The 18,600-nt window shown below is 40.1% G+C and overlaps 1 protein-coding gene across 2 annotated transcripts; it reads left to right on the forward strand.

Moving 5' to 3' along the window:
• The first annotated feature begins 3,117 nt into the window (after positions 1–3,117).
• jtb (jumping translocation breakpoint) lies at positions 3,118–18,239 on the forward strand. 2 transcript variants are annotated; one of them, XM_065471384.1, is made up of 6 exons: positions 3,118–3,390; positions 3,724–3,978; positions 4,059–4,111; positions 11,010–11,092; positions 12,543–12,622; positions 16,786–18,239. In XM_065471384.1, the coding sequence occupies exons 2-6, from the start codon at positions 3,890–3,892 to the stop codon at positions 16,940–16,942; spliced, it is 462 nt and encodes a 153-aa protein (XP_065327456.1). In that variant the 5' UTR covers positions 3,118–3,390; positions 3,724–3,889; the 3' UTR covers positions 16,943–18,239. The 2 variants fall into 2 exon arrangements, with proteins under 2 accessions (XP_065327456.1, XP_065327455.1); XM_065471383.1 differs by having other exon boundaries at positions 3,132–3,390; positions 11,007–11,092.
• The last annotated feature ends 361 nt before the right edge of the window (positions 18,240–18,600 follow it).

Raw genomic sequence — 18,600 nt, forward strand, 5'->3', positions numbered from 1 at the left:
ACATAACGAGTGTGGGAGAGAGTATGACCGGTGTTCTGGGAATCCATCCTACCTCACAAACCATCCTACCCGTTGTTTCTGCGCATGTGCACAACACGAAATTAAGTGGCGAACCGTCCTACCTTTGTGAATATTAGCTAGAAAAATACTCTGACGGGTAAAATTAAGTGCCAAACCATCCTACCTTTGTGAATGTTACCTACAAGCATACTTTAACACAGAGGTTCCCAAAGTGTGGGGCCCGCCCCCTATGGGGGGGCGCAGAGCCATTGCAGGGGGGGCGCGGTATAAAAAAAAAACAAAAAACACTTGGACACTGCTAGCATAATTGACAGGTTTTTGACGAGGCTCCCACACAAACGCAAAGCAGGAGATGAAGCATCGCCAAATATGTTTCCAAACCAACTTCATTCCAAGCCAAATACTAGAAAATATGATGAAGCATGTCTTCCCTTTGGCTTCACCTGCACAAGTGCAAAGGTAGGTCTCTGTGACAGAATTAGTTTCCCTTGCGTCGGGAGCACACATTGGGCTCTCCAAATCACGGACAAACAGAATCCCACATTCTTGATTTATAGTTCACAAACACTTCTTGTAATAAATAAATACTCCTGACATTTTACTTATACAGTAAAGTTACAGTGGGATCCAAATAATATCAGGCTGATCCTGCCACGATTTGTTTCTCCGGTTCAAATCACGGACTAACAGTATCCCACAGTTGTTTATTTTTTTGAACCCCTTTTGCACATTGAGGCATTTTTTGAGAAATGTATTGATAGCAATGTTGAATATTATTACACAGAAAAAAAAACAACTACACGTAAAATAATTACACCGTGACGCCTCTGCCTTTCTAAATTGAGGGACAGTAACTGTGTGTGTGTATGTAAGCGTGTAAAACCTGCAGGTTTACACGCTTACTGAACATTTTTCTTGTAAAGCAAAGGGGGGCCCAGCAAAAAAAGTTTGGGAACCACTGCTTTAACGGGTAAAACGAAGTGGCAAACCATCCTGGCTTTATGAATATGAGCTACAAGCATACTCTGATGGGCAAAGTTAAGTGGCAAACCGTCATACCTACTTAAATTGGTGCTGGAATTACTCTGTGACAGCAGAAATGTGCATAAACTACTTACGGTAGGATGTTTTGCCAAAGTAGGATGGTTTGTCAGAACACCGTGCAGCGTTTAAAGCGTGGAAGTACTGACCTTACTTTGAGTTTGATTCCGTAAAAAATGACAAAAACATTAGCTGTTCACTGCGTGGGAAGAAAACTTCTTTTTACAGTGAAACCCCCCCCTAAACTTCAGAGCAAGCACTGAGTACGCTGCCACGGGAATGTGAAATTCACAGAGAAACTCCCAGATCCTTCCACTAACCGCTGCGACACACCTGCACCAGGGCAAACCTCCGCCTGCCCCACTCCTGCTATACAGGTGAAATAGAGCAAATAGAGAAATAGAGCAACAGGATCACTGAGTCTTTGATTTTATTTATTTTCTGCTGTGTTTTACTTGCATCTATTTGAAAGAGTGAGTGTAAACACAAAAAAACCCATTTTATTTTATATGCTGGAATGTGCAGAAAATAGGTTTAAATGTTAAACAAATTTCTGCCTGTCAGAGAATGTTGCATATAATTTAATTTTTGCTTGATACATAAAGTTAAAAGATTAAAACTAATAAAACTGGTTTTAAAAAGAGACTTTTTCATTTGATTACATTTTATATGATGGATTATGCAGAAAAAGTAGAATTGGGCTGAAAGATCTATCGCTTTATTACCTATTCAGGTTGTAAATCATGTTTTTAAAACGTAACTAAGTAACTAATTACTTTTGAAAATAAGTAATCAGTAAAGTAACGGGATTACTCTTTTGGGGAAGTAATCAGTAATTAGTTACTGATTACTTTTTTCAAGTAACTTGACCAACACTGTTAATATATTTCTGCAGGGACTGGGCTGTAGTTACATCATAAGGGTTTAAAAACTGAGCTTTAAAATGATTAGCGGTAATAAAAACCGAGAGAAGCCGACAGTGATCACTGACTGTTTTTAGGGGCTTGTTGAGATTAAATCGAACAAGATACAAAGCATTAAAACATGTTAAAAACACAACAGCCTTATTAAATGCAGACTACTTTGGGCCCGGAAGCAGGATTCATCACGTTATCACTCAAAGACCGGATACTGGTCATGGAGGCTAACAAGGGCTGCCCAAAGAACATCTGGATTAAGACATACGGCTTCAAAATTATGGTGCTTTACAACAAATGCTATCAGTCGCCGTTGCTATCGGCAAGCAGTAGCCTCATAGACACCAGTAGTTTTCCCTCGCTCTCGCATCCTCATGTGACGGATTGTTTTCATCTTCATCTAAACTAAGTACTGGTTGACTATTTTCATTCTCTCTCTCGGTTTGCGCTGGTTCAAACTGAAAAGGTTGAACAGAAGCCAATTCCAGTGTGCTGCTAACTGTGAACTGTATGCAGTGCAACCGTATGATGTCACTACCCATAGTGCATTGAAAAGTAAATAACAATGGCGGCCTACTGGTAAATCGGTTTTTATATAAAATGTGCTTAAAAGGTAAACATTTGGCTTATTTTAATACCACATATGTGTTATTGAAAGCACAGTACATATTTTAGTGCAAACATGTCTTAATAGGGTTCCCTTTAAAACTTTGACTAAGCATTTATTTCTTAAATCTAGATACACAGTGTTACATTTGTGTCAGTTTTTGAGAGCAGGGCTCCATGGTGTAAATTAGCCTTTATACATTTAGTGTTTCATTTCCACTTTAAATATCGTACACAAGTCTGCAGGAAAGACTTTCAATTCAATCACCTGATTTCAACAGCAGCTGACGTAGAGAATGATGACGTTTAAATCTACGTTTAGTTTCTAGCAAAACAGGATGAGGCTGCGCCTGCACTCTGCCCTTCAAAATAACGGTTCCTAAATTACATAAAATGTTTAAGAGACAATAGGACGTAAATAAAGACAAAAAGTGTTAAAATAATCTTTACAGTCCGTAAACTTTAATTAAAAAACCTAGCGAAAAATGTTTACTGTGTTTCACCCGGGGCACATGGATGCATATATATTATTGTATTTACATGAATATAACAGACTCTTTTCCTGGGAGCATTTTATCCTTGCGGGTAGTGAACTCTGTGGCGGAAGTGCTGCCTGTGCGTGTCGTGGTTAACCTGTCTGTGTGAATCCGGTAACAACAATCGATGGACTTCAGCTGCTCGCCGCTAACTCTGAGCTTTATTTAACAGCAGTGTCGAATCATCGGCGGTTCTGATGTTTAGGCTCCTCTTCTCTGCTTCCCTGCGTTGAGTCCAATATGGCGGGTGTTTTTTTTAAGAGATCGCGGTGAGTAGAGCTAACGGTATTGCTAACGTGTTAGCAACTTGTTAGCATTAGCAGACTGATCAATACAAAAAAAATCACGTTGTAAGCCGCTTAAAGTCTGTGATATTAGCTCTTTTTTAAGTTATTGATGGGTTATTAATGATCAGCTGAGTGAAATATTGCTGTGTCTGTGTTAATGAATCTGCTCATTACTCATGTATTGATTAGGTTTGTTGCTGTTTTATTACAATCAAATAGTAATTAGCCTGTGTACTCTTATACTAAATACACTGAACTGTGATCATCTGCACTCTGATTATCGATTAGCAAAGTGACATATGTTTGTTTTTTCAGCTCTCAATAGCGTGGAGCCTTAAGGCTTTGATCAACGTGAGCATCATGGTAAAAGACTGACTACAGCTTGGACTGATAGCACTCGGCCACGAATCATAATTTTTCAATAACCGGTCAGGAGGCGGACAGCGTGGCGACGGCGTTGTGGTGCTGGGGCAGCAGACTGATGGAGGGTGACTGTCGGATCCCCGTCGCCTGCTGCCGCCCACGCGTCCTTGTACTGCATGCCCTGTTCTGGGGTCTTGTGTCACTCAGGTAAGTTCAGAGGTCATTCAAACCTGCAGGCAGCACTGCGGGAAAGTCATATGACTTTCAAAAATGTTAATGTGTTTCAGGGTGTTCGGAGCAGCTCTGCTGAGTGAGGAGAAATCTATAGGAACAGTTACAGGTATGTCTCAAACTCTTGTCATCTGTTTTTAGAGCTATGTTTTGTTAGCTTGCTTAAAAAAATGCAGTTATTGTTCTTTCTGTATTAAAGTCAAGCCCATAATTATTCATTCCCCGGGCAAATTCTGACTTAAAGTTACTGTTATTCAACCAGCATGTGTGTTTTTTTTTTTGTTTGTTTGTTTGTTTTTACCAGAAATGACACAGGCTTCTCCTAAAATATTAAAATATAATAAGACGACATACAAGTGGCATCATTGTAGAAAAAAAATATTTCTCAGCGTTTATTTACAAAAAGTGTTGCGTCTAAAATTATTCATACCCTTCACAACTGTCACAGTCTCTGGGAAAATCCAAAGTTCTATACTATTCCAAATAGTCCAAGCACTTATAAAGCATCCTAATTACCCTGATTAATTGGGAACAGATGTTTTAATCAACTCAACAGGTGAAAAACAGCAGCTCTCTGCAGTTGGCTTGTGGATAGTCATTGCTAAGACAAAGGAGCTCAGTAAGGACCAGCGGCTGTGCATTGTGGCTGCTCACAAGGCAGGAAAGGGCTACAAGGCCATATATAAATGTTTTCCAGTTCCAGTGGCTACAGTATAAATTATTATTAAAAAATACAAGATGTTCTGCACTGTGGAAAATCACAGAGGATATGGTCGGAAGCCAAGTGACACCTGTGCTGGTCAGGAGGATAGTGAGAGAGGTGAAAAAGAATCCAAGGTTCACTACCAAGATCATCCTGGTGAATCTGTGCTCTGCTGGTGGTTGTTGATCAATGGTCATGAGAATTTGCATAATTATGATGAAGGAACTGACCTCCCAGCCCATTGTTCATTCAGTGGGCTGGCTTCAGTCATTATGCAAATGTACTGTTTATAAGATTGGGGAAACCTGCAGTCAGCTGAGACTGAGGAAGTCACTTGGATGAGTGACGAAACGTTTCTCCCACTGAAAACGCTACATCCAAATGAACAGAATCAACTTCTGGAGAGACCAAGGTCTCCCACTCGGAGATGCAGGTCTCCCAGTGTCCAGCATTCAGACAGCTACCTGAGGACACTCTTTGTGTGAGAGAAAATCTGCTCACACAGATATGTAGAGCCAAATACTGTCAATAATGCCTCTGCAATGTTCTGAAGACAGTTAAACTTGTCAGGTAGTGATGTCCAGCAGGTGAAAATGCAAGCTCCATGAACACGCACACCTATGGATACCAGCTGTGTTTATAGTTCTGCAAACTGTAACCCCCACAGAGTCGAGCTTTTCAGTTCAGTCAGCTGCATTTCAATGTCCTCTGTGTCCAGCCAGTTAATGTGAGACAAATCCAGCTGCTCATTAAAGCTTTCTGGTTTGATCAGAAAAGAAAACATTGGTCCATACACCTGAAAATCCCGAAAACACATTGTGAATCCTGTCTCGAGTCTTTGGATGTATCTGTGTATTTCCATGGTGCTGATGCTACGCTGAGCAGACAGCTCCTGTAGCATTTGAAGTGTCGGAATGTGGAAATTTCAACATCGCTTGAAAAAGCTGCCAGCTAGCAACGTCCCTCTCACCGGTAGGCTAAGTTATTTTTAGCCAATTACAAGTTGAATCTGGTAGTTGGGGTTGTTAGCTGAGATACCATCATTAAGAAGCGGCACAACTAATGTGTCTATGTGAGCTAATTTGCGATGTGCACCGCTGGCCCTCATCAGATTAATTCACTTCGTGTCGTGCCCAGGGCTGGACTGGGACAAAAAACCGGCCCGGGCATTTTGACTAGAGACCTGCCCGAGGTATTATAGGAAAAGCCATAAAGCTTTTGAATGAAAACAAATGCTGTTGTGACAGTGATGTACACTGTCTTGTTGGTATATGTATGATTTCTATACATTTTACATCAGATGAAAACTTTGGTTGTAAGATTCAGATAATTATTTATTAAAAGCTAGACATTTCAAATAAGAATAAGAAAGAAGAGTATTTCTTTGTGCCCCCCTTTCCCTGTTAATGCCCTACCTGGCCCCCTGGCAAAACTTTGCTAGACCCGCCCCTGCACAGTTACCAGCTGTCAGCTACTTATTAAAGGATTCTGGTGTTATTTGTCTCTCAGAAACAGTTCATAACTTCCCTTCAACTCATTCATGTCACCTAAAAGGTAAACCTGTTTCTCCATCACCTGTTCAGCTCTGATGATTCAGTAATGACATCTCCTGGTTTCATCTTCATGTTTCCCTCTCACCAGATAACCAAACCGAGATAATGACCAGCAGCTTTTACAGCTGTGGCTCCAGCAAACATCAGCTGATGCTAGAAATTAATATTGAATAAATTCTAACAACAGCTGATCAAGCTTAAATGTGCTGCTGTTGTTTAGCGCGATATCCGCTGGTTTCCTCTTTCTGGCGCAAAGTGGGCGATAAACAAAAAAGGGAGACGGGACTTGCGACAGAAAAGCCGATCAGCTGTTCATTGATCAGTTTCATGATTGAAGTAGCAACAGGAGAGGGAGGGGGAGAGAATGAGAGAAGAAGAGGCAGCTGACAGCGTAAAGACAGAATAATTCCAGCTTTGTGTCTTTTTCCATTCTAGCTGAAGTACGGGACAAACTGCGTTCCTTTTCAGCTCAATACGAAACGCGTAATATTTTCTCTGAATATGAGACGATTCCGTTTTTTACGGGATGGTTGGCAACTCAACTAACTAACCTTATGAATAAAATAAAGTTCACATAGCACCCACCCAGCTGTATAGAAACTCCGTCATGCTAGCTAGTACACAGTACGAGTTATTGTAACTGACTGTAAAAAGTTAGCACAACGAAAATAAACTACACCTAAACTTAGTTTATATCTGACCCAGATAGACTGCAGGTCATAACTTCTTACCTGAAGTTCAGTTCACCTGACACTCGGACCAGTGGCCGCCTCGGGTCTCTCCTCCTGCCTCCCCTTTCCCTCATCCACCTGCCGGCCTCTATGGAAGCTCCGCCATAGCCACCACCAAACAACTGAGTTATTTTTACACATCAGCCAGCATCTGGCCAATCCACCACCTTTCATTGTTTATACCGTTACAAACCCCCCCCCCCCCCCCAAAAAAAAAACAAAACAAAACCATCGGCCCGTTTAAAAACAAAAAATCACAATCGGCCCATCGGACAAATGCCCGGTATGCCCAATGGCCAGTCCAGCTATGGTTGTGCCATCAGTTAACCCTTCGCGTGCCACAGCTGGCATGCGTGGCCAGGGTTGCCGACCCCTGCGCTAGACTGATGCTGCAGGTTTTGTCTATCTCCAACCAAACTTGACTGAACCAGCAGTAAAACAAGGATCAAAACTACAATTCACATTTGATAAACATTGTCATTAATTTGCTCTTACTTTTGCTGTTTTGCGTCCACCACAATAAAATCACACTTCCTGCACAGCCCTCTCTCTGTTTCCCCACTGCACACGACTTATGTACAAGTCGTGTGCGTTTTTTTTTTTTTTTTTTTGTTTGTTTGTTTGTTTGTTTGTTCAAAAAATGACCTCCGACAAGAAAGCTTAATTTATTTTTATTTTATTTTATTTATTTTCTTTGATACCGAAGAAATGTAAACTTTTAAAATTTATGCCAAATGCTTGGCTGTGTCTCTAATAACACCTCTGTAACTTTGTTCTGCTTCACTTCAGCAGCATTGGGTAATGTTCATATATTGATTCATGGTTTTCTTCAGTTTTTGTTCTACTGCAGAATATTTCTAAGGTGGTTATATGCTATAAATAGCCATTCCAGTAAAATCCCCTTCATGTTTTTCTGTGTTTTATCCTCAGTTACTTGACACAAAGGCATCTGCTGTGATGCTTACACCTCTGATGAAATCTCAAAAGTGTCAGTACTGATAAATGATCAGAATTATAATATTTTTGACTGTTTGTTTCAAAATTTAATCAGGACCTTGTGAATCGGAATCAAATCGATTATTGAAGTCAGTGATGATACCCAGCCCTAGTGAGTACCCTAGGCCCGACAGAAGTGGATGTAGCGATGGATGTAGTGGATGTGTGTGTGGGTAGTGGGGAAAGATTAAATGAATGATTGATAACTTTTTAAGGTAAGTTAAGGCCTGATCCGTCTGAAATTCATAGCCAGTGCTATGACACAGAGCCATCAACCTCTCATGTTATGTCTAACACTGGTCTGGAGACGGCTTCAGATAATGAGCCACATATGATTGACTCAGAGCCAGAGCCCACTGAAAGTAAAAGGGGGAAAGTGTATACATTTCGAAGACAGTGGCTTGACCAGTTTCCCTGGCTAAAATACAGTAAAGCTGACAACATTATGCACTGCATTTACTGTCATGAATGCGGAAAGCCCATGGCCAACAATATTGGATTTGTGACTGGTGCTAATACGTTTCGAACTGAAATGCTGTGTATCCAGAAAACACATTATATGCTGTGATAAATGGACTGCCCAGTATGGACAGCAATTTCCAAAAAAAAAGAACACATAAAACTGTGGGGTTAAGTGATGTGGTGGAAAAATTTGGGTGCGCCTAACTTTTGTGCTGGTGCACCTAAGGAAAAAAGTTAGGTGCACCAGTGCAACTGTGGCCAAAAGTTAGTGTAGAGCCCTGTAATCACAGTAAATGGCACCATGGAAAAAAAAAAAAGGCAATACATGAAGATTCTCAGCAACAACGTCAGACAGTCTGCAGAGAAAATTGGCCTTGGGCACCAGTGGACATTTCAGCACGACAATGACCTAAAACACACAGCAAAAGTGGTGAAGAAATAGTTAGCAGACAAAAACATGGAAGATGAATGGGCAAAATACTTGTGGAGACATGCAAAAAGCTGGTCTGCAATTATAGAAAGCGTTTGATTGCTGTAAAGGATTTTCTATTGATTACTGAGAAGGGTATGAATAATTTTGGACATGACACTTTTTGCTCAAATGTAAATAAAAGCTGAGAAATACTTTTTTTTCCCCCCCCCCACAATGATGCCTCTTGTACATTGTCTTCTTATCCTTTGGGAGACGCCTGTGTCATTTCCATTAAAAAAAAAAAAAAACTTGAATAAGTTGAATAACTGGTTGAATAAAATTAACTTTAAGTCAGAATTTGCCAGGGGTATGAATAATTAAGGGCTTGACTGTATACCTCGCTGATCTAACCAGAAATCCCATTTGTTCTATGCGTATCCCTAAATGGATTCCTCCTGCCTCTTTCTTCTTTGTTAACAGCATAAAGTGTGGCTTTAATTAAAGATTTCTTTTTTAAAGAACTGTTGAAGAACTAATTCTGTGGAAACAAAGTCATGTCATGTGACAGGTTCACTAGTTTTAATCCAACAGCAAAAATAATAATAATAGTAATAATAATAGTAATAATAATTATTATTAGGGATGCACCGATACCGGTATCGAGTATCGGATTCGATACCACATTTTCTAAAGTACTCGTACTCGTTAAAAGTCCCCCGATACCGGGGACCGATACCACGGTCTGAGAAATGTCTATGTTTGAGCGGCGTGTAAGGGGTTAATCACAGGCGCCGAGTGCCCGCCCCCAGGCCCCGGCTGCAGCTCAGAGTTGCAGCAAACTCTTGCAAGACGAGAGAAAATGTCCAGAGACAATCCACGTACTGTGAAAATAACACAGGCAATTATCGAGTACATTGCATTGAGTGACCAGCCACTCTCGGAGGTAGAAAATGTTGGATTCCTGCGTCTCCTCCATGTTCTGGAGCCCAGATATGATGTCCCAAGCCGCCACTACATGACTAAATGGAGCTGCCTAAACTACACAAGTCTGTGAAAAAACATATCCACAGCCTACTGCAAGCCTCCTCTGCGTTTAGTTTCACCACGGATATTTGGACAAGCAGTGTTAGCCCCGTGTCGCTAATTAGCTTAACCTCCCAGTGGATAGACGAGTTTCACGCCGCAACGAGCCATATTACATGCCAAACAATTCCGCGGCTCGTACACCAGCCAGGCTATAGCGCATGCATTTGAGGAAATGCTCCAGACATGGGGTATACATAAAACATGAGTACATGTTGTGCTTCGTGACAATGCCAAAAACATGATTAAAGCCATGAATGACGCAGGGCTCCCAAGTCTGCTGTGTGTCGCGCACACGCTCCAACTGGCTGTTCACGAGGGCTTATTAGCACAGAGGAGCATAGCTGATGCTATAGCAGTGGGGCGGAAAATAGTTGGGCATTTTAAACATTCCGCCTTAGCCTACTCCCGCCTCGAGGACATTCAGGGACAGCTCAACCAGCCAATAAAGAGACTGCAGCAGGACGTACAGACGCGCTGGAACAGTACGTATTACATGCTCCAGTCCCTCATAGAGCAAAAGCGAGTGCTGGGGGTGTATGTGTCCGAGCATGAACTCCCTGACTATCTCACCGCTCACCAATGGGCTCTTATGGAGAAGACTGTTGCCATCCTCGCACCTTTTGAGGAACTAACTAAAAAAGTGAGTAGCTGCGAAGCACTAGCCTCTGATGTCATCCCAGCTGTGACTGTGCTAGTGAGACTTCTAAACAGAGAAACAGACGAACAAATTATTTATATAATTATTAATAATTATTTATTCTGTAATATGTTGCATACAACATGCTTTTCATTTTAAATAAATGTTCTTAATTCCAAACTAGTGCCTTGTTTGTTTGTTTTTTGTTAAATTATATGACTAAAGCTGTTACCTGTAAATTTAAATCATGTTTTTATTAAGTACTCGGTATCGGTATTGGCGAGTACTGAAATGCAAGTACTCGTACTCGTACTCGTTTTCCAAAAAGTGGTATCGGTGCATCCCTAATTATTATTATTATTTCACTTCCAGCTACACACAGAAAGTATATGCAGCCAGTAACATATTGTTGTTGTCCTGGCAGCAGTTAAGCCTGAGGCCGCCCCCTGCTGGCTGTTGGAGGAGTTTGTGGTGACGGAGGCGTGCGTGCGCTGCAGCGACTTCAATACTGTGAGTAATTTCAGTGCCACATAGGGCAGCGTCAACTCTCAGGTCACCACTGTTCAGAAATCAGCTGATCAAGTCATCGGACAGGCAGATGAAGTTATCTGGCAGATGGTCATGTGTTTTTTGTTTTTTTTTTCAATTATTTATTTATTTATTTTATTTTATTTTATTTTATTTGAAAATACATTTTTATTTATTTATTTTTTAAATAGTTACCTAAAGCCCCTTTTCCATTAGTACATACCTGATTGGCTGCTCAGTGGCGTCATGAGTCAGGAGAGTCTTAGCCGATCATAGTATGACAGTGTGAACAGCACAAATCCGATATTTTCAAATCCGACCTGGGTCACTTTCGTATGTGTACTGAATCCGATACATATCTGATGTTTTAGTAAAGCGCTATACAAATACAGGCCATTTACCATTTACCATTTTAGAAAGCGACTGCTGTTTGAATGCTCATGTCGCATTAAATCCGTCTTTTACGCCACTGACACAAGACAGACGCCAATTATCAGCGCCGGAGAAGCACCCGAGAAGGCATCGTGAACGCTTCCTGGCCATCCATTGTAGATGTTAGTGAAACTGTTGGGAAGACAACGTTGGAGAAACGTGAACATTTTATTTGTACTGTATAATCTGCAGATTCTGACAGAAATCTGCAACTATCCTTTGAAGCACCGCTCCTCTCTAAAACAGCAACAAGGACAATTATTAGGCCATATGTAAATAACTTTATAACTTAAAGCAAAATTGGGAAACGTAAAGTCCGGAACAAGTCTTTATATTAAGGGCCATCAGTCAAACAATACTGTTTGGTCTGGGTCTAAACAGAGCGCGTTGTGTGTGACGTCTTCTTTTGTGCATGCGGGATGCTTGGAGGGTTCACACTAGCGCGCGTTTGCTGTCACATTTTATTTGTAGTGTGAACAAGCAGACAAAACAATCGGATTTCATCAAAAAATCGGAATTAAGCATTAAGACCTGCAGTGTGAACGTAGCCTTATTCAAGAAAATCATACCAACCTCTTTTTGAAACCCGGCAATGAGAGAAATGGCTACAAAAAACACTGTGCTCCCCCGAGTCTGATGAAAAGCCACAAACCAAGTAGCAGGCCTCGATGTCTACCTTTGTTGTAGTGTTCGTGTTACATATTAATTACATCACGGGAAGCGTGGACGCAACGCTATGTTGACCACACATATTGGGTTCTACTCGATTGCAATGGAAAACCAGCCAATCAGAGTTGAGTTGTGGTGACTCCATCCGAATGGGTACTAATGAAAAATGGGCTTTTGGGTGAATCAAAGTAAAAATTAGACACCTCCACGTGAATTTTTTCCACCATCTTTAAAATGTAACTTTAAATACATAAGCACAGACCAATCTTTTCTGTTCTCTGAAGCATCGTCTAATTGGCAGGGTGTGTGTGTGTGTGTGTGTGTGTTTCAGAAGTCACAGTTGGCCTGCAGACTGACAGGCTATGTAGAGCGAGTGAACTGCAGCCAGTCCAGCAGAGAGGAGTACAAAAGGTGAGTCTGGGTCCTGATTAACCAGACAGGCGACATGTATCATTCAAAATCATGATGAATGCAAGCAACAGGTGGGAGGACTAAAATCTGAGCAGGTGATCATTCTAAATTAAAGGAAATACTCTAATGGATGACAGCAAACAAACAATAAAGGTCGCCAACCTTCAATATCAAAAGAGCCATTTTAGCCCCTCCGACCAAATAGTGGGAGGAAAACAAAGCAGTGAGTGTGGTAACAAACAGACGGATGTAATCCGGAGAGGATAAAACATATACTTTTAATATAAGAATAATAAGATGTTCTAATAATAAGAAGAGCTTTTTTACTTTTTAAGAACTATTTAACAAAAGCTTTCAAGAGGTGAAAAAAATAACACTGGCATGTGCAGGCATACCTTTAAACAAAACCTAAATTTAACCTCCTAAGACCCGAACTCTTCCACGGCATGCATTTTTAATTTCTCTTTGATATTTGGGCATATTGGGACCCAATGAATGTAAAAACAAAGAATTACCAGATTTTTTTTTTTTACCTGATTTTTGTTTCTATGAAAAATGAGAGCCACATATGAGGATATTCATTTAAAATTTCGATAGAACAGTAGCAGTATAATGTCCTCTTACAGTGGTATGCAAAAGTTTGGGAACCCTTGATAATTTTCATGTTTTTCCTTCATAAATCATTGTTTGGATCAGCAATTTCATTTAAATATATCATATAGCAGACAAACACAATGATATTTGAGAAGTGAAATGACGTTTATAGGATTTACAGAAAGGGTGCAATAGTTACTTAAACTAAATTAGGCAGGTGCATAAATTTGGGCACCCCTGTTGTTTTATTGATTTGAATACCTTTAGCACTAATTATTGAAACATAAAATTTGTTTGGTAAGCTCATTGACCCTTGACCATACCTACATACACAGGTAAATCCAGTCATGAGGAAGGGTATTTAGGGTGGACAATTGCAAGTTTTTCTCCTCTTTGCATCTTCTCTCGAGAGTGGCTACATGGGAGCCTCAAAACAACTCTCAAATGACCTGAAAACAAAGATTGTTCAACATCATGGTTTAGGGGAAGTATACAAAAAGCTATCTAGGAGATTTCAGCTGTCAGTTTCCAATGTGAGGAACATAGTGAAGAAATGGAAGACCACAGGGACAGTTCTAGTTAAGGCCGGAAGTAACAGGTCAAGGAAAATCTTAGATAAGCAGAGGCAAAGGATGTTGAGAACAGTCATAGTCAACCCACAGACCAGCTCCAAAGACCTGTAACATCATCTTGCTGCAGATGGTTCAACTATTCAGCGCACTTTGCACAAGGAGATGCTATAAGGGAGAGTAAAGCAGAAGAAGCCTTTTCTGCGCACATGCCACAAACAGAGTCGCTTGAGGTATGATTAAGCACATTTGGACAAGCCAGCTTCATTTTGGAATAAGGTGCTGTGGACTGATGAAACTAAAATTGAGTTATTTGGGCATAACAAGAGGCAGTATGCATGGTGGAAACAGAACACAGCATTCCAAGAGAAACACTTGCTAGCCACAGTAAAATCTGGTGGCGGTTCCATCATGCTGTGGGGCTGTGTGACCAGTGCAGGTATTGGGAATCTTGTTAAAGTTGAGGGTCGCATGGATTCCAGTCAATATCAGCAGATTCTTGAGAACAATGTTCAAGAATCAGTGACAAAGTTGAAGTTGCACCATGGCTGGATATTTCAACAAGACAATGACCCTAAACACTGCTCAAAATCTACTAAGGCATTCATGCAGAGGAACAAGTACAACATTGTGGAATGGCCATCTCAATCCCCAGACCTGAATATTATTGAAACTCTGTGGTGTGACTTAAAGCGGACTGTTCATGCTCAGAAACCATCTGACTGAACTGAAGATATTTTGTAAAGACGAAAGGTCCAAAATACCTTCAACCAGAATTCAGACTCTCATTGGAAGCTATAAGAAGTATTTAGAGGCGTTATTTCTGCAAAAGGAGGATCTACTAAATATTGATGTAATTTTTCTGTTGGGGTGCCCAAATTTATGCACCTGCCTAATTTAGTTTAAGTAACTATTGCACCCTTTCTGTAAATCCTATAAACTTCATTTCACTTCTCAAATATCATTGTGTTCATCTGCTATATGATATATTTAAATTAAATTGCTGATCCAAACAACCAAAGGAAAAACATGAAAATTATCAGGGGTGCCCAAACTTTTGCATACCACTGTAAGTGGATATCAAGCCCTTGTAGAACAAAATTGACTATTTTGTTCTAAATAAGCCAAAATGTGACATCCACATATGTGGACACTAGGTCCTCGGAGGTTAAAGGTCTATTTCAGTTCACACCTTGTGGAAAATTAATCAAATACAACATTGCCCACTTTCAAATGATTAAAACGTAACAGTGGCCCAATAATTAAAAAAGAAGAAGAAGGATCTTGAAAACTGTGTGTTTAATTATGACTTCAGTCCATTTTAATATGCTGCCATCTTGTTTTTGTTTCTTTTGTTTGTTTGTTTTTCATTAAGCTACAAACAGTAATCAACCCTCCAGCCCTGAACATAAAATAAAAGCTCAGGGTGGAAAAAATAGATATTTATTGCATGTTAAATGATACTGTTCTCACTTTTTTAGTGTGATTTCTGTTTCTGAACATCACTGCAGAATGTCTCAATATCAGGGCTGTAAGAAGTCACCTTTATTCATGCAGGACTTGTCATCAGTCAAGAAAGTGTGTGTTTGGACTACAGGTTTTGTTTTTGTTTTTCTTTTTAACATGAACTACATATTTAAAAAACAAAACAAAACATGTAGTCCTACACATAGGTATGTGGATCCAAAGATGGACAGGACTCTGAAACATGGAGAGAAATTTGTCTCAATAGGGTTGCAAATGCGTAAAATATGATTTTAAAAGTTATGATAAAAAAAAATCAAACATGATGTTTTTTTCTGAATAAAACAGTGGTATTTACAGTGGGAAGAAATGGTATAAACTGAATTTTCAAAAGACAGCGCTAGCAAACACTCTCCGCTTGCAAGAAAAAAAAAGAAAAAACACTCCTTCCCTATTGGTGTTAAAGTACGGAGCTCCGCAAGCGACATTGGAGAAAAAAAATGTCCCAAAAGTTTTGCAAGATCTCGCAAAATGTTATCTTTTCCTCAGTGTCCTTTGCGGGGCTCTGTATTAAGGTGTACCATGCCGACCAACAAAAAAAAATTATATAGCAACATGTGGCACATGGTTTGTTTAAGAAGAGGGGGGACTTTTAGGAGTGACCCTGGTGAGAGAGAGAGATCGTGTGAGCGAAAGAAAAAGAGTAGTGAGTTTTGAGATGGAAGAGATTTGTGAAGTTTACCGTGTTTGGAGTGTGTAGTTGGTGTGTTGTCTTGTGCAGTTAGTGTGTAGTGTAGTCGATAGTTTTGTTTTGTGTGTCAGAACAATGAGACGACTGCTGAATGTCACAGTTGCTGCAAAAAAGCCACCAAAGGCAGACTGCAGTGTAAACGCTGTCTGCCTTTGGTGGAAAAAGGCAGACAGCAACATGAGTGATACACCTCTTGTTGTCAGACCTGCAGAGTTTTGGCATGTGGTGTTCTCCTCTGTCTTAATTTGGACAGAAAATATTTTTTGGATTGGTACAAATAATTTGTGTGCCTTTTTATTTGATGCAGAACACCTGATTGTTCTGTTAATAGTTTTAAATGGTTATATAAAAACTGCCTGAGGCCTTGGCTGCATTTTTAGGTAAATAGCTGCATATAACTTTGTTGTTTCCAAAACCTGTGCATAATTTTTAAAAAATTACAATTTCTATTGTTACGACTATTTGCATTTCCAAGTTATGAAAATGATTCATTGAACATTCTTTTTTGGTTTTTACAGTGAAAAATATAACTTTTTTTTTCTACTCTGATCTTTTTTGTCTTAATTTAGATCAATCGTGCTATTACAGTATGTCAAAATGAAATAACTGTAAATTCAGACATTTGAAATTGTGCTGAAAAGAATGATTCCAAACAAGACAAATCAAAAATAGTCAAAAATGGACAATTATACCCTAGACCCCTGCACCTCAGCCATAGATTAATAGTCACTACAGGAACTGACGTTATTACAATGAATGTACTAATTTTTCTTCCTCCTACTCAGCTGCCGCTCTGTTCTCATGGAAGAACATCTGTTCTGGAAGTTTGAGGCGGCCATGTTGGCTCTGACAACCCTCTTCGCCGTCCTCGTTGTCATCCGCCAGCGACGACTTGACCGCCTTGCCTCTGAGAAGGTCCGTCGCCAGATTGAGTCCATCTAGGATACCTGGACCAGAACTAGGACTGTAGTGGTGTCTTAACAGTAGAGGGCAAATGGAACTGCAGAGACTGTTTTCACACTTAACTTTAAATTTGAAACAAATATAGGAAACAGAAAGTCTTGGCACAGAAACAAGGATGACTGACATGCCCTGCCCTAAGAAATATGATAAACAGGAACCAGTCAAGTCAAGGGGTGGAGTCATGTCCATGACATCATTAGAATTAATGACATTAGAGAAGATGGATGGCGGTTATTGTTTCTGCTTCCTGTTTCCAATGCCATGGTAACCAGCAGCTCTCGCCTTTTTTTTTTTTTTTTTTTTTTGGGTTGTTTTTCCTTTTTTCTGGTTGTTTGGTTCTTTGCTAAAACTTTTGGATCAATAAAGTTAGAGGATGGGAATTGATAAGAATTTTGCTATTCTGATTCCAATATTAATATCACTTATCAATTCGTTCCCTTATCGATTCCTTTATCCATTCTCTTTGGCTCCACTTTGTGAGTCACCACCATCTCTAAGCAGCATATCAAAGACACTGCAGTCACCCAAAATTATTACATGCTCAGATGTCAAATGTGTGTGCATGTTGGAGGTGTTTCCTCTCATTGTTTTGATCAGTGTTAGGGTCAATACCCAGAGTCATTCTTGCTCATATTACACAGAACCCTTTTATTTTAAAAGTAATGCAGTACGTTACTTAATTACACCCAGGAGAACGACATTTGTTATACTACTCGTTACGTTACTGTCATGTTAGTCTGTAAAATAATCTGCAACACACTGTATCATAATTAGCAATACAAACCTGAGGCTACAGCCCGACACACTAACACAAATCCCTATCCCAATGAGGACAGCACAAAGCAAAGGTAAAAACCAGAACAAAGAGACAAAGTGATTCTACTTTAGAAACATGAACAGGTAAAAACGGAGGCTGCAAGTTGTGTGGGCTGGGGTCAGCATTTACTCAGCTTTAACATCACTCGGGGTTCTTGTTAGCTTAGTGTTAGCATGCTGCCGAAGTTTTGTTAACAGTATAATGCAGTTGTTTCTGTCCTCCACTTTACCATCACACTCTCATCCTTTGAGAACTGGTTCTCGATTCACATCCCTAAATAAAGTTATTCAGTACTTATGAGATTTAATGCAGCAGAGTTCTGGTCCTTTCTTTGAAGCTTCACATCCTGTGTAGCTGGATGGGCAGGGCCTTTGACATGAATGTGGAGTTGATAGTTGATCAATAGATATTTAAAGTGGAAATATGAAATTTGCTAATCTAAATAAAACATTTTCCGTTTTTGTTTGTTCTGTTTTTGTCTATCCCTGGACAGATCACCATTCTGTGCCAGGGCTAACAACAAGACCCATTCACACCTACGGGCGATTTAGAATTACCAATTCACCCTCTAACTGGATATCTTTGGACTATTTAAGGATGCTAGAGCCGGCTGTGATCCTTTCTGGTTTTTTATTATTATTGTCCGCAATCACGGGTTCATGCATCCAGTGGGACCTTGCTGTGGCTGACGCTGTTAACCTGACAAGCAAGAGTTCTTCTCTTTGCTGTCGTAGGGATTTGGTCTGTTTCTCATGGTTGCAGGTTTCACACTTGGTGCTTTCCCTAAGCTCGCTGAGTGCAGGCTTTGATTCTTCTGGCA

This window comes from Pelmatolapia mariae, linkage group LG22 (genome assembly GCF_036321145.2).
Source record: "Pelmatolapia mariae isolate MD_Pm_ZW linkage group LG22, Pm_UMD_F_2, whole genome shotgun sequence".
NCBI lineage: Eukaryota > Metazoa > Chordata > Actinopteri > Cichliformes > Cichlidae > Pelmatolapia > Pelmatolapia mariae.

Bases quoted from the DNA above. Each gene is read 5' to 3' on its own strand.
- jtb (XM_065471383.1), top strand. From the start codon at position 3,890: ATGGAGGGTGACTGTCGGATCCCCGTCGCCTGCTGCCGCCCACGCGTC. The intron at 4,112-11,006 runs GTATGTCTCAAA...TTGTCCTGGCAG, and splicing joins ATCTATAGGAACAGTTACAG to CAGTTAAGCCTGAGGCCGCC. The intron at 12,623-16,785 runs GTGAGTCTGGGT...CCTCCTACTCAG, and splicing joins AGCAGAGAGGAGTACAAAAG to CTGCCGCTCTGTTCTCATGG.